The 22,462-nt window shown below is 35.7% G+C and overlaps 1 protein-coding gene and 1 pseudogene across 3 annotated transcripts in view; both read right to left on the reverse strand.

The window, feature by feature from the left end:
• The window catches only part of USP15 (ubiquitin specific peptidase 15), a 127,758-nt gene that overhangs the window by 60,528 nt on the left and 44,768 nt on the right, over positions 1–22,462 (reverse strand). For both annotated transcript variants that reach the window (XM_021678691.2, XM_021678692.2), the window contains exons 5-6: positions 20,043–20,188; positions 14,771–14,832 (exon numbers count right to left, since the gene is read on the reverse strand). In XM_021678691.2, the coding sequence (XP_021534366.1) occupies positions 14,771–14,832; positions 20,043–20,188 (208 nt within the window). The remainder of the gene's footprint in view (positions 1–14,770; positions 14,833–20,042; positions 20,189–22,462) is intronic.
• Positions 10,829–12,549, reverse strand: LOC110570622 (annotated as a pseudogene). The gene is made up of 2 exons (XR_006540078.1): positions 11,354–12,549; positions 10,829–11,313 (listed from the first exon to the last, which is right to left on the reverse strand). The product of XR_006540078.1 is annotated as a T-complex protein 1 subunit zeta-like (transcript).

The following is a 22,462-nucleotide window of genomic DNA, read 5'->3' on the forward strand; positions in this document are numbered from 1 at the left end:
ACCAAAAGAAAGCTGGGGTGACAATCCTTATATCAGACAAATTAGATTTTAAACCAAAGACTGTAATAAGAGATGAGGAAGGACACTATAACCTACTTAAAGGGTCTATCCAACAAGAAGATCTAACAATTGTAAATACCTATGCCCCTAACATGGGAGCAGCCAATTATATAAGGCAATTAATAACAAAAGCAAAGAAACACATTGACAACAATACAATAAAGTGGGGGACTTTAGCACCCCCCTCACTGAAATGGACAGATCATCTAAGCAAAAGATCAACAAGGAAATAAAGACTTTAAATGACACACTGGACCAAATGGACTTCACAGACATATTCAAAACATTCCATCCCAAAGCAACGGAATACACATTCTTCTCTATTCTCCAGAATAGATCACATCCTAGGTCATAAATCAGGTCTCAACCGGTACCAAAAGATTGGGATCATTCCCTGCCTATTTTCAGACCACAATGCTTTGAAACTAGAACTCAATCACAAGAGGAAAGTCAGAAAGAACTCAAATACATGGAGGCTAAAGAGCATCCTACTTATCAAAAAGAAAAGAGAAATGACCCAAAGCAACAAAATCATGAATGAAAGAGGAGAGATCACAACCAACACCAAAGAAATACAAACAATTATAAGAACATATTATGAGCAACTCTATGCCAGCAAATTAGATAATCTGGAAGGAATGGATGCATTCCTAGAGATGTATCAACTACCAAAACTGAACCAGGAAGAAATAGAAAACCTGAACAGACCTATAACCACTAAGGAAATTGAAGTAGTCATCAAAAATCTCCCAACAAACAAAAGCCCAGGGCCAGATGGCTTCCCAGGGGAATTCTACCAAACATTTCAAGAAGAATTAATACCTATTCTTCTGAAACTGTTCCAAAAAACAGAAATGGAAGGAAAACTTCCAAACTCGTTTTATGAGGCCACCACTACCTTGATCCCCAAACCAGACAAAGACACCATCAAAAAGGAGAATTACAGACCAATATCCCCGATGAACATGGATGCAAAAATTCTCCCCAAAATACTAGACAAAAGGATCCAAGAGTACATTAAAAGGATTATTCACCACGACCAAGTGGGATTTATCCCTCGGCTGCAAGGTTGGTTCAACATCCGCAAATCAATCAACATGATACAATAAATGAAAGAACAAGAATCATATGATCCTCTCCATAGATGCAAAAAAAGCATCTGACAAAGTACAACATCCTTTCTTGATCAAAACTCTTCAGAGTATAGGGATAGAGGGTACATACCTCAATATCATAAAAGCCATCTATGAAAAACCTACAGCGAACATCATTCTCAATGGGGAAAAACTGAGAGCTTTCCCCCTAAGGTCAGGAACGTGGCAGGGATGTCCACTATCACCACTGCTGTTCAACATAGAACTAGAAGTCCTAGCCTCAGCAATCAGACAACAAAAGGAAATAAAAGGCATCCGAATCCGCAAAGAAGAAGTGAAACTCTCACTTTTTGCAGATGATATGATACTTTATGTGGAAAACCCAAAAGACTCCACCCCAAAACTGCTAGAACTCATACAGGAGTTCAGTAAAGTGGCAGGATATAAAATCAATGCACAGAATCAGTGGCATTCCTATACACCAACAACAAGACAGAAGAAAGACAAATTAAGGAGTTGATCCCATTTACAATTACACCCAAAACCATAAGATACCTAGGAATAAATCTAACCAAAGAGGCAAAGGATCTGTACTCAGAAAACTATAAAATACTCATGAAAGAAATTGAGGAAGACACAAAGAAATGGAAAAATGTTCCATGCTCATGGATTGGAAGAACAAATATTGTGAAGATGTCAATGCTACCTAGAGCAATCTACACATTCAATGCAATCCCCATCAAAATACCATCCACTTTTTTCAAAGAAATGGAACAAATAATCCTAAAATTTGTATGGAACCAGAAAAGACCCTGAAGAGCCAGAAGAATGTTGAAAAAGAAAAGCAAAGCTGGCGGCATCACAATTCCGGACTTCCAGCTCTATTACAAAGCTGTCATCATCAAGACAGTATGGTACTGGCACAAAAACAGACACATAGATCAATGGAATAGAATAGAGAGCCCAGAAATGGACCCTCAACTCTATGGTCAACTCATCTTTGACAAAGCAGGAAAGAATGTCCCATGGAAAAAAGACAGTCTCTTCAACAGATGTTGGAAAAATTGGACAGCCACATGCAGAAGAATGAAACTGGACCATTTCCTTACACCACACACAAAAATAGACTCAAAATGGAGGAAAGACAAAATGTGAGACAGGAGTTCATCAAAATTCTAGAGGAGAACACAGGCAGCAATCTCTTCGACCTCACTGCAACAACTTCTTCCTAGAAACATTGCCAAAGGCAAGGGAAGCAAGAGCAAAAATGAACTATTGGGACCTCATCAAGATAAAAAGCTTTGCACAGCAAAGGAAACAGTCAACAAAACCAAAAGACAACCGACAGAATGGGAGAAGATATTTGCAAATGACATATCAGATAAAGGGCTAGTATCCAAAATCTATAAAGAACTTATCAAACTCAACACCCAAAGAACAAAGAATCCAAGCAAGAAATGGGCAGGAGACATGAAGAGACCTTTTTCCAAAGAAGACATCCAAATGGCCAACAGACACATGAAAAAGTGCTCAACATTGCTCGGCATCAGGGAAATCCAAATCAAAACCTCAATGAGATACCACCTCACACAAGTCAGAATGGCTAAAATTAACAAGTCAGGAAACGACAGATGTTGGCAGGGATGTGGAGAAAGGGGAACCCTCCTACACTGTTGGTGGGAATGCAAGCTGGTGCAGCCACTCTGGAAAACAGTATGCAGGTTCCTCAAAAAGTTGAAAATAGAGCTACCGTATGGTCCAGCAATTGCACTACTGGGTATTTACCCCAAAGATACAAATGTTGGGATCCAAAGGGGTACACGCACCCCGATGTTTATAGCAGCAATGTCCACAATAGCCAAACTGTGGAAAGAGCCAAGATGTCCATCGACAGATGAATGGATAAAGAAGATGTGATAGACACACACACACACACACACACACACACACACACACACACACACACAATGGAATATTATGCAGCCATCAAAAGGAATGAGATCTTGCCATTTGCAACGACGTGGATGGAACTGGAGGGTGTTATGCTGAGCGAAACAAGTCAATCAGAGAAAGACATGTATCATATGACCTCACTGATATGAGGAATTCTTAATCTCAGGAAACAAACTGAGGGTTGCTGGAGTGGTGGGGGTGGGAGGGATGGGGTGGCTGGGTGATAGACACCGGGGAGTGTATGTGCTATGGTGAGTGCTGTGAATTGTGTAAGACTGTTGAATCACAGATCTGTACCTCTGAAACAAATAATGCAATATATGTTAAGAAAAAAAAAAAAAGAAGATAGCAGGAGGGGAAGAATGAAGGGGGGGAAATTGGAGGGGGAGATGAACCATGAGAGATGATGGACTCTGAAAAACAAATTGAGGGTTCTAGAGGGGAGGGGGGTGGGAGGATGGGTTAGCCTGGTGATGGGTATTAATGAGTGCACGTTCTGCATGGAGCACTGGGTGTTATGCACAAACAACAAATCATGGAACGGTACATCAAAAACTAATGATGTAATGTATGGTGATTAATATAACCATAAAAAAAGTAAAAAAAAAAAGTATCTTTTCTCCCCAGTTTGATTTGAATCAGGACCCAAAACAAGTCCATACATTTGCAGATCAATTTTGATAACTTCAAAAGCCCTTACTTGCTCCTGCCAGCTAACTTCTCTGGTTTCACCTTACAGTGACCAAATTTATTTTACATTTGAGTGATTTCTGTATCTATTCATATAGTTAACCTTGACTCATGTGTATTACTGCAAATTGCTCAAATCCTTTTTGGATCAAACCAGGGAACAAAAAAAAAAAAAGAAAATATTCAATAATTATTTGTGAGTACCTGTACATATCAAGCATCTATATAAAACTCATAAACTTAAATTATATTCATTTATGCATAAAATATACTGTCTAAATTTCGTAACTTCAATTAAATCTGGATACAGCTTTTAAATTTCAAATCTAACACTAGTTACTGAACTCAACTGTGACCATGCTTTTGGCAAAACTTGGGAGACGTGGTACGGGTAACTAGATTGAAATTATCTTTCCACAACAGAAAGTTGGTACAGTGTCTAGCAGAAGGAAAGATTTATTTAATCCATGTGCATTTTAAGCATTTCAAAGGAGTGTGCATATAAACTCAGGATCTTAATGAGTATTAAAATGAGAAACCTCAATGTACAGTCATTGGGAGTGTGTTTATGTGTAGGCACAAGCATTTCTAAAAAGGATTTGGAGTTTGGATAGTTAAAATAACCAGAAAAAAGCAGTTTATTTGGTAAATAGCACACAGGAACTTCTTTTTAACATTATTATGATGCCTATCTTTAGGTGACAAATACCTAGGAAAGGAGGTATATATTCAAATAACAAAAAACTAATATGGCACCAGATTAAGTTTATACTTAGTGTTTTGGTCACCAATTTGGTATTTTGTTAATTGGAACAACACAGATGGCAGAAAGACAATGTATGAGTAAGAACTACTAGCTTAGTTTTCCATTTGATTATTTTTGGCCTCTCATGCCTTATGTAGTTAATTTTGGATTCTTCTTTGGATGTTTTCTAGCCCATGAAAACTGCCTTTTCACAATCATCGATGACCCTTAACTTTTATTCACAAGATACTTAATTACATGTCTTTTGTCAATATTTTTGAATTAATGAAAATGTCTGAATGTGCTTACTCCCACAAGAGGAATTTAGGGTTTTTTCTGTAATATTAATAATCTAAAGCCATTCTTTGAAATAACTATACCTAAATAAAACCATACAGAAAAAAATTAATTGTACAACTTAGTCAAAATTTAATAGAGTTGTGTCTCAGAAGCTATGGCTAAGGGATAAATTGTTAACATTCAACAAACTCTGGAAAGTAAGGGAGTATAATCTATTGATTAGGTTTCTTGTCTCTTTAGGAACTGCTATGCTTTTACAATTATTCTACTTTAAAATATTTTTTTAGAAATACAAGATTTAACTAGGCATATATCTCTCACTGAATAATTACACTATGTACCTGATGCCAACATGTCAAATTTAACAAAACAGAAAACCTCAGGTTAAGACTTTTCTAAGGTATTACTGCAAAACACTATGTTTTGAGAGGTTGTAAGAAATCAGAAAAACTAGACTAGAAATGCAAGTTCTGAAAAAACTAAGCACTTGAGTATTTTAAAAATATAACATGAATATAAAGACGTAAATTTCAAATCACACGGTATCTAGCAGAAAAATCCAGACAGAAAACTCTTGAATATTTTTTTGGTAGCTTTAGATTTCTAATACAGATTTTGAGTTGTTTCAGGGTATGTGCATTTTTGTAACTACAGGACTACATGTTTTAAACAAAATTGTATTTTACCCTTAACATTTTTTAATATTTAGCATTTCTTCTCAATCAAGTAGCACAAAAATTTAGTTTTAGCTGAGGATATATGGTCTCAATTCTGATAAAACTGGGCCCAGGACATTCTTCTGTTTCAGGAAACATATGCCTACTTGTTCATAAGCGGCACCTAAAAATGCAGATTCCTGGGCCCAACATAAAGATTTATCTTTATATTCTGTTCATCCTATGGTGGTCCACACAGTAAATATTAAGAAACATTATCTACAAAATGTCTCAAAATGTGATTCTAAGACCAAAAGCATTAGAATCACCTGTGAACTTACTAGAACCGTTAATTCAGGAGCTCCACTCCACCCAGTGCTACCAAATTAGATGGTGATGGGGCCTAGGAAACCATTTTTAACAAACTCAACAGTGATTCTTTCTTCTATCACCATATTACAACTTGTAATGTTTTTCCTTCAACTTTTGATACTCTATGTAGGAACTGGGTATGTAGTAAGCAATATGAGCACTGGACAAATCCCAGGTTAGTGATGTTTATTAGAACTACTAGTATCTTCACACCATGTTGAGGACCAGGGGTTATATCCTGACAGATAAAATAGCAATTTTGAGTTTATAAAACAGAATATTCTCTCTCTATATATATAAAATTTAAAAAATTTTATTTATTTATTTGACAGAGAGAGACACAGCAAGAGAGGGAACACAAGCAGGGGGAGTGGGAGAGGGAGAAGCAGGCTCCCGCTGAGCAGGGAGCCTGATGCGGGGCTCAATCCCAGGACCCTGGGATCATGACCTGAGCCGAAGGCAGACGCTTAATGACTGAGTCACCTAGGCGCCCCCAGAATGTTCTATATATTAATATCTTGAAATTTCTTTCTTGAGGGCCTAAGATTACAAGCCCTCTGCTGGAGTTAAATTTGTCTAAGTTACAAGTGCTTATAATGTGACTTCAATAAATACACAGAATTCCACTTTTTAAAGCTGGCCTTCATCCAGAAAAAATGCTTACTTTACTTATAGACATATAAATAAAAGTGGTAATTCTTTAAACTTTTATTTTTCTAATCTGTACTATTTTTCTCTACTCTAAGTGCTTTCGTTACATTCTTAAATATATTTTCATGTAATGTGTTGTTTTAAATTTACATAAATAGTACTGAATTAAAAATATCACTTTGTTTTTTCTTTTCTCTCAACTGTATATTTTAACCATATCCAGTTTTAAAGATCTCACCATTGTTACTTCTACTTGCTGCATTGGTATTCTACAGCATACCACCATTCATTTTTCTCTTTCCTTTTTTTGGGGGGGGGAGGGGCAGAGAGAGAGGGACAGTGAGAATCTTAAGCAGGCTCCACACTGAGCATGGAGCCTCATTCTGGGCTCAATCTCACCACCATGAGATCATGACCTGAGCCAAAACCAATAGTCAGACTCTTAAAGGACTGAGTCAGCCAGGTGCCCCTCTTTCATTTATTTTTTAGATTTCTGCTTTGTTTCTGTTACTGTATAGCAGTTCTTTCTACATTATAGGTATTATTCTCATGTAGGTTTTAGATATTAAAAAACTGACATTTGACCTTTCACTTCAATGTATGGTTCCTATAACAGAAATACTTAATTTTGATGTAATCAAACCCACTAATTTTCACATTATGTTCTCTGTTCCTAAAATACAGATATTCTCTGAAATTTCTTATGAGCTTTGACGTTTTATGTTTCCTTTTTTTTTTTTTTTTTAAAGATTTATCTATTTATTTTAGAGTGCAGGAGAGCACACACAAGTGGGAGAGGAGCAGGGGGAGAGAATCCTCAAGCGGACTCCCTGCTGAGTAAGCAGCCCAATGCAGGGCTCATCCTCTAAGATCATGACCTGAGCTGAAACCTAGATGTGGATGCTCAACAGAATGAGCCACCCAGGTGCCCCCAAATTTATATTTTTTGAGTTTATCATGTGTAATGTAGTGATCCTGTTTTTTCCTACAAATAGCTAGCTCTCCTAATAAAATCTAAGCATCCATCTGCTTTAAGCAATCTGTTTCTTACTCCTTAGGGGTGCCACTTAATCAAGTTCTCATATATACATGAGGTGGTTTTTTTTTTTTTTGAGCTCATTAATTTATTCCAGTGTATTTGGTCTTTCTTTTGCTAGCATCATACTGTTTTCATTATTATAACTTCGTAGTAATCCTCACTGTCTAATAGGTCCAGTACTTCCTTCCTCTTCTTTATTGAAAGTGACTTAATCTTGGACCTTTATTGGTAAATGTTAATTTTAGAATGAGTTTGTGAAGTTTCTCACACACACACACAAAGTCAGGATAGAATTTTTTTTTTTTAAAGATTTTATTTATTCATTTGAGAGACAATGAGATAGAGAGAGAGCATGAGAGGGGGGAAGGTCAGAGGGAGAAGCAGACTCCCTGCCGAGCAGGGAGCCCGATGCGGGACTCAATCCCGGGACTCCAGGATCATGACCTGAGCTGAAGGCAGTCGCTTAACCAACTGAGCCACCCAGGCGCCCCCAGGATAGAATTTTTAATAGGAGACAGTGACATGATACATTTAGAGAAACAGGCATCACTAGGTTAAGGCATATTGTACATGATAATCTTTTGTCTTTATAAAGTTAGTTATTTCCCATGAAGGTTTTATGCATTCCTAATCAGGTTAATCTTTGTTATACTATTTTTTTTATTATATGTTAATCACCATACATTAGTTTTTTTTTAATGAAATATTTTTCTTCTTTTTTTTTTAAAGATTTTATTTATTTATTTGAGAGAGAGAGAGAGAATGAGAGACAGAGAGCATGAGAGGGAGGAGGGTCAGAGGGAGAAGCAGACTCCCTGCTGAGCAGGGAGCCTGATGCGGGACTCGATCCCGGGACTCCAGGATCATGACCTGAGCCAAAGGCAGTCGCTTAACCAACTGAGCCACCCAGGCCGCCCCCATTATTAGTTTTTGATGTAGTGTTCCATGATTCACTGTTTGCGTATAACACCCATTGCTCCATGCAGTATGTGCCCTCTTTAATACCCATCACCAGGCTAACCCATCCCCCCACCCCTTTCCCCTCTAGAACCCTCAGTTTGTTTCTCAGAGTCCATAGTCTCTCATGGTTCATCTCCCCCTCCAATTTCCCCCCCTTCATTCTTCCCTTCCTGCTATCTTCTTCTTCTTCTTTTTTTTAAACATATAATGTATTATTTGTTTTAGAGGTACAGGTCTGTGATTCAACAGTCTTACACAATTCATAGCACTGCTATTTTCTAAGTGGGTTACTAATGGTATATAGCAGGGGTCAGAAATCTATGGCTCACAAGCTAATTCCAGTTTGCCATATTTTTTTGTAAATAAAGGTTTACTGGAACATAGTCACACCCATTTGGTGACATAATGTCATAGTTTGAAAGCAGCTATATTGGTAGAGTTAAGTTGAGTCAGGTACCATATGGCCCACAAGCTGAAAATATTATCTGGTGCTTTATAAAAAAGGCTGCTGACCTCTGGGTATAAAAACATATTAATTTTTTATAATATATATTAAAAAAAGAGAAGATATCAGGAAGGGAAAAATGAAGGGGGGAAATTGGAGCGGGAGACGAACCATGAGAGACTATGGACTCTGAGAAACAAACTGAGGGTTCTAGAGGGGAGGGGGGTGGGGGGATGGGTTAGCCTGGTGATGGGTATTAAAGAGGGCACGTACTGAATGGAGCACTGGGTGTTATACGCAAACAATGAATCATGGAACACTACATCAAAAACTAATGATGTAATGTATGGTGATTAGCATAATTAAAAAGATGAGATTAAAAAAACATTAATTTTTATAATTTCTTAAAAGATTGTATTTGAGAGAGAGAGCATGCATGAGTGGGGGAAGGGGCAGATGGAGAAGCAGACTCCCCACTGAGCAGGGAGCTAGACATAGGGCTTGATCCCAGGACCCTGGGATCATGACCTGAGCCAAAGGCAGATGCTTAACCGACTGAGCCATCCAGGCGCCCCTAATTTAACAAATTTAGTCTTAGAGAATCTTGCTGAATTTTCTCAGGTTTAGTAGTCTGCTGATGGGTTTTGGGTTTTACGTAGATGACTGTATCATATGCAAGTAGTGAATTTTTTTTCTTTTTCTAACTTCCAATCCTATTTGGTTTGTGTTCAAAATTTCTCAATATAATGTTTGCTATAGACTTTGGGTATATGGACTTTATTGAGTTAGGAGAATTTCCTTTTATTCTTAGTTTACAGAGAGAGTCTTTTCATACACCGATGCTAATTTCAAAAAAAAAAAATTTTTTTTTTTGTATTCTAATAAACTATCACTGGGCAATTTATGACATTCTATTACATGGTATTAGGCACATTTTATAGTAAGTAGATACTTAACTTTTCATGCTTTGAAATTTGGGTTTCCTATTACTCTGGGTGATTCAGTGAAGAATGGAACTCCAGCACATTTCTAGCAGTGCTTTCATTCACCAACATTTATTGTGATATGGTAATAAAAGAAAATAATGTTTTATCTTTCAAGTGAAAAATCAATAATCTTAGGTAGAAAAGATCTCTAAATCCTTAGAACTCAAGGTACTTATCAAGGCACAAGCAACTTTGAAATTTCAAAGTACTAACTATATAACTATAACAAGTACTTAACAATCTAAAGATAAGCTAGAAAAAAAAACAAGAGTCGTTCTAATCTAAAGACTAAAAGTAAATATTCACAAAGAAAACATTTCTAACTTCTAAAACTTCATCAGTAAAGAAATTTACATGATTCTACCATGTGCTTTCAATATCTTCTTAAACTAAGTTCTACCCTTAAATCCTAAGTGGAGTAATATAAAATGTAATTAATATACTTAGTACAGACTCATAAAACACTTAAATGAAAAAACTTCACCTAAGTTAAAAAGGATAGAGAACCACTCATTAAAGGTGAATTTCATTTTTTTGTTGTTTTTTTTCAAGTAACATTTAATAACAAGGTAGATAACATATACTTATCTAACTTGGTACCTTTATAACACTGAAGCTAAAGCAAAACATCCTGTTCATTGGGTAAAAACGGCCTACTTAATGTGTGTACACTGAAGTGCAATTTAAAAAAATACTGTAATTATAATTTCAGAACTTCAGAATTTTAGCGTCAGTGTTCTCTTTTTTTCATATGGGAAAAGAAAATGCTTTTGAAAATCATTTGAAACTTGGACAAAAATTCCAGAGCTTTTCTTAGGACCACTCTGTAGAGTCTTCATGATTCAGATGACACAAGGGAAGCTTCAATTCAGCCTTTTCAAGAAGACATTCTGGCTCTCATGATCTCACCAACCAGGAGAATGTTGGTGGCAATCACAATGCAGGACTGTGTAAAGCTATTCTTTACACAATAGTTATCCCATATGTCTACATCGGCTGCTACCACTGGCTCACCTGTATTCAAGTCCACACCCACAAACTGACCTGATTCTGAATGTTCTGCTTGAACTTGTGTTTCCTGAAGGTCAAAACCAGAGTTCTGAGCAAGAACCTTGGGAATAATGAGCAATGCATCAGCAAATGCTTGGACTCCAAGCTGGGCCCTGCCCTTTACAATGGGCTTATATTTAATCAAGGCTTTTGTTATTGCCACCTCCACTGCCCCAGCACCTAGAACTACAAAGCCATCATCAATAGCATTTTTAACAGCCCTCAAACCATCCCTTATTGCATCTTTGATTTGAGTGAGTGTGTGCTTATTTGGTCCTTTGACCAATAACATGATGGAGTGAGGATTGTTATTTTTATTTATTTTTTATTTTATTTTATTATTGTTATTGTTATTTTTCAATAAAGGTGAATTTCTCTTCTCCCAACGTATACTCACAGACAAGTCCTGCATGTCCAAAACAATCAGGATTTAGGTCATCAAAAGAACTTAGAGCTACTCCGCCACAAACAAGAGTCAGCCTTTCCATATTTCTCCTTTTAACTCTATGCAAGAGCATCTGAAGAAAAGGGGTCAATTCCCTTTTGAATGAATCTTTTATCTGAATCACACAGACTTTCTTTTTCAGTTCTATTATTTTTTAACTCTATCTTCAAGGAATTTTCTTTCAGCTTTTACAAGTTCCTCTTCTTCTGAACTCTTTAAAAAAAGAATTCACTTCTGTTTTTTCATATTCTAATGACACAGTGCATGTGAGGATGTATGCATCTTCTTCTTCTTTTTTTTCCCCCCATCAGGATGTGTGTCCCATGGTCTAAACAAGACCTCTGATTAAGCTTGTATCAGTTTCAGATTTCTGTTTCATTTCCATGATCTCAAACATTAAAAGGTCAACAGGTTCACCTTGTTTTTTAATGACGAAAATGAAGTTCACTACAGCTTCTATTAAGGTATCAGGAAGTTCAGCATGTACTTTAGGAGGTAGAGATGTTCTGGCCACATTTGTAAGTGTTTCCCAGTCCATTTCTTTGCTTACTTTCACTTGTTCCAAAAACTGAAGTGCCTTTTCCTTTGCAGCTTCAAGTCCTTCTGTTATTATTCTGGGATGAAGACTTTCAGAAATGTAGAGATCCACCTGTTTCAGTAGCTCTCCAATGATTAAGACATTGGAAGTGGTACCATCACCAGTTATGTCATCCTAGGTTGTTGCCACTTTGGCTATTAAGGAGGCTGTTGGGTGTTGAATTTGCATTTCATGAAGCAGCATATTGCCATCTTCAGTAAGCTTGATGTCTCCAGAACCAGAAACAAGCATCTTCACGGTGTCCTTAAGCCCCAAGTTGGTGCTCAGCATGTCCTGCAGCCCCTGGGCCACACTGATGTTAATCTCCAGTTCCGCCTGGGCTTGGGCCACCTTGGCCTTGGGGTTCAGGGTCTTCAGGGCCTCCACAGCTAACCAGAACAGGAAGAAGAGGACACCTGGTGTGCAGAGTGCCCAAAGCTGGCTCAGCGTGGCCATGCATTTCAGTTTTAAAGATCAGTTTTCTTTTATTTGCTAGGTTAGCAATTAATAAAAAATTATTTTTAATTTATTCAAGAATCATTATTTTAAGGATTTCAAAATATAGGTTTACAATCCCTCATCAGAAAATCTGAAATTCCAAAAGCTCTGAAAATTTAAAAATTATTTTATAATTCACTTGAGGGCAATCTAGCCTAAACTGATACGAAACTATTTATAGTCCTTTAAACTACTTAGTGTGAGTATTTGCAGAATATTAATGCGTTTGATTAAGAGAGTCCCCCTGGAACCCACAGATATATTAAAATAATAGGTGGCATATGCACCATATTACTTTTCAAAGGTTTGAAAAGTTTGAAATTGAAATACAACTAGCACTAAGTGTTTTTGATAATGGAGTGTAGATCTGATCATTCTAAAACCATTAAAAATATTTTCTCCCATTCTGTATGTTGTGTTTTCACTCTGTTTATTGTTTCTCTTACTGTGCATAAACTTTTTAGTTTGATGTAGTCCCATTTGTCTATTATTACTGCTTTCGTTGCTTGGGTTTTGGTGTCATATTCAAGAAATCATTGCCTGGGCAGACATGATGATGCTTTTTCACTAAGATGTCTTCTAAGAGTTTTAGTTTCAGGTCTTATTTTTAAATCTTTAAGCTATGTATTTGATAAAGGTTTAATATCCAAAATATATAAGAAATTCCTACAATTCAATGGCAAAAAACCCAAATAACCAGATTAAAAAGTGGCATACAAATGGTCCACAGGTACAGATGCTCAACTTCAGTAATTATTGGGGAAATGCAAATCAATCCACAATGAGATATCACCTCATACCTGTTAGGCTGGCTATTATCAAAAGAACAAAAGATAACACGTGCTCTCAAGGATGTGCAGAAACTGGAACACTTACTTGTATACTGTTGGTAGAAATGTATAATGATGTGGCTTCTATGGAAAACAGTATGAGGGTTCCTCAAAAAATTAAAAATAGAAGTACCATACAATTCAGAAATCTCACTTCTGGGTATATATCCAAAGGAAATGGAATCATCTCAAAGAGATACTACATGCCCATGTTCACTGCAGTACAATTTACGATACCAAGATAGGGAAACAACCTAAATGTCCACTGATGGATGAATGGATAAAGAAAATATATATACATGCAACGAAATATTATCTGGACTTTTTTTTTTTTTTTTTAAGGAAGTAGGTCTTTTTTAAGGAAGGAGATCTTGCCATATGTGATAACATGGATGAACCTGGGGGACATTATATTAGGTAAAATAAGCCAATCATAGAAAGACAAAAACTACCTGATTCCACTCATATGAGATATCCAAACTAGTCAAATACTCATAGAAAGAGAGACTACAATGATGGCTGCCAGGGGCTAGGGGAAGGGAAAAATGGGAAATTACTGAGCAATGGGAATAAAGTTTCAGTTACATAAGATGGATAGATTCTAGAGATCTACTATACAACAATGTGCTTACAGTTAACAATACTGTATGGTGCACTTAAAAATTTGTTAAGAGGGTAGATCTCAAGTTAAGGGTTTTTACCATGTTAAAAAAAAAAAGTTAAAAGATTTCTAATTCTTTCATCCCTTGTTTACCATCAGAAGCAATTCTTTTTTTTTTTTTTTAAAGATTTTATTTATTTATTTGAGAGAGAGAGAATGAGAGAGAGCACATGAGGGGGGGAGGGCCAGAGGGAGAAGCAGACTCCCTGCCGAGCAGGGAGCCTGATGCGGGACTCGATCCAGGGACTCCAGGATCATGACCTGAGCCAAAGGCAGTCGCTTAACCAACTGAGCCACCCAGGCGCCCCCATCAGAAGCAATTCTTACACTCCTCTATCTCTACTTGTGCTTTTATATTCTAAAACATTTAAATAAATAAAAATATTGTTTTCATATCAAATTCATTTTCATAGAGTATTCTTTAACAGATACTTTAAAAAAACACAAAAAGCTTGAAAAGTATTAAACAAAATGCTTAATAGTGATTTGACATATTAGACAATGCAACATAATATTTACAACATATGTACACTGTACCTTATTCTAAAAGAGATTTGATTTGGAAGGCTTTAAATTATAGCATATTAATTTAAATACAAATTCACATAACTTCTATACTGAGAATAAAATATTAAAATATAAAGTAGGTATATATACTTGCAACATACAATTGGCTATCTTCTACCATTCTGGATTTTGTTATCTGAAATCAAAGCCTTCAAAACATGCAATCAACCATAAAAAGTGGGAGCACTTACTTAGGAGCAGAAGGACCCCTTGGCCATGTTCCATCTTCATTTTTCTGTTCTATCACTAACACCTGTAAATATGACACAATAGAAGAGTGTTTTTCCTTAAAAAGTTAAAGTTAAAATAGCTTTAGAAGATTAGCTGGATACACTAAGAAACTAAAGTAAATCTGGAATTATTTAAAGGACAGAGTAGACTAGGTGAAGAGGTATTTGCATTTTGATGCCAAAGCTGGGCAATATAAATAGAATATAAATTCCTTGAGTTTAGGGAATATGTTTTCTACTTCTTTTCTATTCACAGGCTGTAACATAGTACTATGCAAAAAACCCCAGATGTTCAATAAATGGTCACAGTTGTTAAAAATACTGATGTATAATCTTGGCTATTATTACGCAAATCCTGAAAAAGAGTGACACAGATAATTCCAAATTACAGATTATACATAATTTATTTGGGGCTTTAAAATTTGCCTTTATTTACATTATTACTATGTAAATTATAGAATCTTTTAATGTATAAATGATAGAGCCACATTTGTGAGAATCAGATTCAAGTTCCTTACTGCAGCATGGTTAAGGCAGAAAGCAACTCTAATAAATGTAAAGTACAGGGCAAGGCAGAGCTATGCTTTATTCTAAAATATAACAGAATCCTTCCTCTTATCTTCTTGTTTAAAAAAGGCTTTTTTCCAGTTTTTTCTATGTGTGAGTCTGTGCAAAGAAACTAAGCAAAAATAACTAAATAAGCAAAAGAAATTATGTTATGATAATGTCAATAAGAAGTTAATAACCAAATTTCCATGGGAGAAGTATAACATAAGAACATGCCTTGAAATAAATTCAAGGTATTACAAATTTGAATACATTCTAGATATTCACTTTCAACTCTTTTTCTTAAAGTTTCAATTTTGTAACCTACTCGACATACTCTTGGTAAAATACTTTTGTGGACTGAATGTTTCAGGCCATTTATAAGTTGGCATTTGGATCCTAACCATGTAAAATATAAACCTGTTTCAGAATACATACAACAAATGATAAAGATCTGATCAACAGAAAAATTCATGGAACCAGCTTGTTCAAAGAGTACACTAATTAAAATATTAAAGTTATCAGAAAGGGAGACAAACCATAAGAGACTCTCAATCAAGGGACACAAACTGAGGGTTGCTGGAGGGGAGGTGGGTGGAGGGATGGGGTAAGTGGGTGATGGACATTGGGGAGGGTGTGTGTTGTAATGAGCACTGGGTATTACATAGGACTGATGAATCACAGACCTGTACCCCTGAAACAAATAATACATTATTTGTTAATTGAATTTAAATAAAAAAGGAAAAATAAATTACTATTTCCTACATTCAAAGAACATGTATGAAGTATACATAGCATATAAAGAATAAGAACACTGTGTACTTACTACCCTAATCCCTCCCTAATCATATTCCTCATCCCTATCACAATTAATCATTCTCCTCAATTTTCTGATATCATTCTGATATAATCATATATTTATGTATTTTTGTAAAATTGAATTAAGTGATTTTTAACTGCTGAAGTTTTCCATTACTGCAACTTATTAAGATAACTAGATATGAACTACATATATAGAGAGAGAAAACATGCCTTGAAGTACATTTAAAGCATTATAAATTTGTGTGGGTGTATATACATACTTCATACTATGCATATATATGTGCATATATATAAACTTCATAGTCATTTGGAAGACAAATCAGTTACAAAATGAAAGGCTTTAGTTACAAAGAATTTCAAAGTTATGCATTTAGTTATCATTGTTTGTAGTGTGCTTTTTAATAGAAGGTCCTAAAACTGAAAAATCAAATAAATAAATAAAGTTGAACCATAACAATTTAATTCCTAATAGTATATATGTTAAAATTTCATGTTTTTACAATCACAGATATTAATATTGAAGGCCATCAGAAATGCTAATATTCACTCCTTTACTCAAATATTTTATTTATTTATTTATTTTTTAAGATTTTTATTTCTTTTATTTGACAGAGAGAGAGACAGCGAGAGAGGGAACACAAGCAGGGGGAGTGGGAGAGGGAGAAGCAGGCTCCCCTCTGAGCAGGGAGCCCGATGTGGGGCTCGATCCCAGGACCTTGAGATCATGACCTGAGCTGAAGGCAGTCGCTTAACCAACTGAGCCACCCAGGCGCCCAATATTTTATTTTCTGAATGAAGTTTTGCTCATGGTTAAAACCTCCAAGATGAGAATTTTCTTAGAAAGTTTTCAAAATTAAATTAAATGTGTGTGTGTGTGCACACACACACACTTAAGGGAAGAGAAAGAGATAAAGACCACCATTTTGGGAGGGAAACTCTTCAATAATGTATCTTTGTTTTATTTTCTGATGTTTCATTTTACTTTAATTTCAGTAAAAATTTTAAAAAGTCCAGGACAGGGGCACCTGGGTAGCTCAGTTGGTTAAGAGTCTGACTTTTGACTGAGGCTCAAGTCATGATCTCAGGGTTGTGAGATTGAGCCCTGAGATGGGCTTTGCACTCAGTATGGAGTCTGCTGGAGATTTTCTTTTTCTCCCTCTGCCCCTCCCCCTGCTCGCTCTTGCTCTCTCTCTAAAATAAATAAATAGATCTTAAAAAAAAAAAGTTCAGGATAATGTTTAGTTCATTTATCATCAGTCAGAAAATAACTTGCAAAATCTGGAAAATTTAAAGCATGTTCTTTGAAACATTCTTATTTTGAAAGATCAAATGTTAGTAAGGATATTTAACCTTCTTCTTATTAAAATAATATACTGTCACCTGTAATCTGATAAATGCATTCCTATCAAGAACATCAAATTACTTAAATTCTCTAAGCCTCAGTTTTCTAATGCACATGATGGATAGAATAAAAACCATTTCATAGGCTCAATCACTGAAAAGTTTTAAAGAAATAATTCTATGTATTCCAAACTGTACTCCTGGAACTATCTCAAGACCTACAGATGGTAACTAAGGAGTGAAAGAGGGAACTGGCTGGCTAAGGAGCGGGGTGTTAACTAACCATGAGAGTTCCGAGTTCCTTACTCCAGCTTTAATCAGGTTAGCTCAAATTTTGATTATAATACATAGTACTTTTTGCAAGATTTCATTTAAGACTATAATAGCTAAAATAAGTCTGAAAATCACTGTTTTTATTTTTTTTTTAAAGATTTTATTTATTTATCAGAGAGAGAGAGAGCGAGAGCACAAGCAGGGGGAACAGCAGCAGAGAGAGAAGCAGGCTCCCCGCCGAGCAAGAAGCCCGATGCGGAACTTGATCCCAGGAGCCTGGGATCATGACCTGAGCCGAAGGCAGCCGCTTAACCGACTGAGCCACCCAGGTGTCCCATGAAAATCACTGTTTTTATAGCCTATTACGATACATGACATATGGCAGACATTTACTAAAAATTAATTTCCTCAGTTGTTCTGGGTTTTTTTCACAACTTGTATCATAATACTGATGTCAATAATAATTTTTTAAAAGATTTTATGTATTAGAGAGAGAGAGAGAATGAGAGAGAAAGAGACAGGGGAAGGGGCAGAGGAAGAAGGACAAGCAGACTCCCCACTGAGCAGGTAGCCAGATGCAGGGCTCGATACCGGACCCTGATATCATGACCTGGGCTGAAGTCAGATGCTTAACTAACTGGGCCACCCAGGTGCTCCTGTCAATAACTATTTTTAATAAAACAGAACAAAATAAAAATCTCCATATATCAGAGGACCAGGCTGTGTTAGATACTAAAAATAAAAACAAAAATAAATAGACATGAAGTCCTAAAACAAGGAACTCAAAGTCTAGTGGAGAAGCTCAACGTATAAATAAAGTACATAATGAATGTCACAAAAGACATATACATAAATCATTATGAAGTTAAGGGAGTAATTTTTTCCCCAAAGTAGAAAACTCCTTATGCCTCAAATACATATTGAGAAAAACAGATCAGGAAAGGCTGAAGAGATGAGGTGACATTTGAGCTGGAATCTGAAGAATGAAGAATGAACAATCTGATGTGATTAGACTACATGACAGAATGGAGTGGTTAATTTGAATATTTTGATGTTTAAAAGGACTTTTTGCTGGAAGGATGCAGGCACTGGGAAGAAGGGTACAACAGGCAGATGGAATAACACAGATGAAAGCACAGGAGTTGGGAATAGCATAGTATGCTTAGGGAACTATAAGCAGTTCAGTTTGGTATTGTATGAATCATTGTATAAATCATGAGGCAAGGATAATCTAAAGATGCTGGAAGACTAGCCACAAGGTCAAACCTTGACTTACATGCTGTGCTAAGGTGCCTGGACTTTATTCTACAATTGTTAGGGAACCAGGAAAGGTTTACAATAAAGAAACATCGAGGTTTACATTTTAGAAAGAGTGTTCTAACAGAAATATGAAAGACTGAGAATGGACATACAAAAGACTAGACACAGAGGGACCTGTTAAGACACTACTGAAAGACAGGGCTGAGAATGGAATAGATTAATTCAAGAAATATTTAGAGGGTAGAATCAGTAGGACTTGCTGAGTATGTCTAAATGTCTTTATTTCTTAACACATTCATTTCTTTGGATTATATTATAAAGAAAGACCAAATTGGAGGTTGATACCTTACCAGGGCCTGGCAAACTACAGTTCACTTAGCTCACTGACTGCTTTTGTAAATGAAGCCTGTTGTTTACATATCGTCCATGACTTTTGTGTTACTACAATGGAAGAGTTGTAGTTGTAACAGAGACCATACAGGCTACAGAGCCAAAAATATTTACTATTTGATTCCTTGTAGAAAGTTTGCAGACCCATATTATTATATTAGCTGTTTTATTGATGGAAAATAATTTCTTTTTAAAAAGGTTATTCTCTGGGCGCCTGGGTGGCTCAGTTGGTTAAGCGACTGCCTTCGGCTCAGGTCATGATCCTGGAGTCCTGGGATCGAGTCCCGCATTGGGCTCCCTGCTCGGCAGGGAGTCTGCTTCTCCCTCTGACCCTCCTCCCTCTCATGCTCTCTGTCTCTCATTCTGTCTCAAATAAATAAATAAAATCTTTAAAAAAAAAAAAAAAGTAGGTTATTCTCAAGCTCAAGGAGGGAAGCAAAATTTACTGCTAGTGATCAACAGGAATAGGGAAGAGATGAGTTAGAAAGACAAAGCCAGAGACAGTAGAACCCATTATATTGTCAAGATATTAATAAAGTTTGTGACTCCAAAAAGCTTCATGTATAGTATGCTTAAAATAAACAGTACTGCTAAACAATACCTGTCCTTGGTATAAACCAGCATCCTGAATGGTGCTGTCTGGTTTATTCAGTGGTTCAAATGTATTACTCATGTATTTGTTCCACAATCTGGTCTCCTTTTCATCTGGAATACTGAAGATTTTTCTTATTTCCTTTTCAATTGTATCTAGATTTGAGGAAAGATATATAAATATAATAAATATTTTAAAATATACCACACATAGCTAAGTGCTCACTAGCATAAAAATCCTAAATTTAAAATACTGATATAATAGCAAGAATAGATGAACAAATATGTAGGACATATATAAAGAACAATAAAGACAACCCGGTGTGCTTTTTAGGAACAAAATGGTAATTATAACTCTGACAGATAATTACTTGGTGAAACTAAGATCTCTCAAGGGAGAAGAGTTCAATCACATAACACCACAGTATAATTTATATTATACAGGATGACCTTTAACTATTTACACACTATAAATTCAATATATCTTCTGATGATATGTTTATGATTTAGAAAAAGTATGAGCCAGAGATGCTGTAGATAGAAAATATTTTTAACTGTAATACAACCAATTTTAGGTTATTTACAGTTTGAATAGTTAACTAAAATTAAATAGAATATATGGACACAAAGGAAAGTGCCTTCTTTGAAGGGATGTCTGTATTGGTAAAAATTTGTTTTCACAGTAAAACTATATATTTTCCTTATTTCTAAATCATTTATGTGAGTGGAAAAGCCTTTTTTAAACTGGAGCAGCTTAACTTGCTATAAAATAAGACACAGGAGTACCCACATATTGGAGAGTAGAGATGTAATTAAGTTTCAGTGCCACAAAGTTAAATGAATCTTTAAAACATGAAAAAGAGATATTAGAAAATATTATTAAATCTATTGAATTCTGGTTAATAACTTGCCTGCCTATTTTAGACTCAAGAAAACAGTAAAACACCTAATGACATACGAAGAATTATAAAATACTTCTACATTTTAGAACACCTGGTTAGTTTTGGAAAGAAACATTAAAATACTAAACCTAATAATACATGTTCTCTGAAGAAATCCTACATCATGAAATCCTACATCATTAAATTTAGTCTAATAATACTGTTTATGCCCTATTTAGCAGCTGAAGTTCTTTAATAGTCATAGTCAATGAGATTTTCATTAAGGTATTAAATAAATAGGAAATCTTAAGGTGGATCTGAAAACTTAAGAGCAAATTAGCCAGAATATTTAAATAATTACATAAAATATACTAACAGTATTGCTTTCTATTTTGGTGGATTTTTTTTGTTCTTTTTATTGAAGTGTAAATGCACAGGTCATTAGTATATAATGATAAATTTCCAAAGTGGACACACCCACATAACCAGCACACAGATCAAGAAACAGAACATTATGTAGGAAGGAGGCTAGAGGAAGAAGCTGAGGAAGGGAGGTCATTTTAGTCTTTCTAATAAAAATGAGTACTTTTTCCCTGATTGCATAAATAATTCTTGCTCATTGCAAAAATTTAGAAAATATAAATGTCTATAGAGAGAGCCACTGTTAACATTTGTTTATTTCTTCTTTCAGACACTTATCTATTAATATACACAGATATTTACATATGTAATACAATACATACAGACATGGGAATTTCCTCTTCATTGAGTTTTGTAAACCACTCACATATTGGGGAAGAATATTACAGGGAGAAGAAAGGAGTGCAAAAGGCCCTGAGGTGGGAATGTATCTGGCCTGTTTTAGAACAGCATGGTGCACCAATGTGGCTGAAGTGAAATGAGCAAGGTAGAAATGAGACCTTTATATAGACTCTTGTGAGCTATGAAAGTATTGGTTTATCTGAGTAATAAGAGAAGCAATTGAGTTTTGAGAAGTGGAGAGAAGTGGAATGATTTAACTCACATTTTTGCTGCTAGTGGAAAACTGCAGGATGTTAAGGGTAGGAGACTAGGCTTCTGCAGCGATCAAAACTAAGGGAGAAGCAATGTTAAGTGGTTAGACTGAGAACAGATTTTGAAGAACTGCTTAGAAGATATGCTGCTAGATTACACACAGGGTGAGAAACAAAAGAGAATCTGAATGATACCAAGGTTTTTAGCCTGAGCAATTGAAACAATACAAGTGGTGATCACTCAGATGGGGAAGAATGACAGGCAGCAGGTTTCTGGAGGAGGAAGGACAGACTTTAGTTTCATACATGTTATATCCTGAGATTCCTATCAGACAGAAGTGAAGCTATGGAATGACTGAAACTGGAATTAAGGGAGAATTCTGGGCAGGAGATATAAATTCATTCAAAAGATATCAATATGCAGAAAGCAAAAAGCTAGGGCACCGAAGGAAATCACCAAAGAAAAGAGGAAATTAAAGGACTACGCATGGCAACACCCTGATGTTTTGAGATCAGGAATATGAAGAGGATGTTTT

This window comes from Neomonachus schauinslandi, chromosome 5, assembly GCF_002201575.2.
Source record: "Neomonachus schauinslandi chromosome 5, ASM220157v2, whole genome shotgun sequence".
NCBI lineage: Eukaryota > Metazoa > Chordata > Mammalia > Carnivora > Phocidae > Neomonachus > Neomonachus schauinslandi.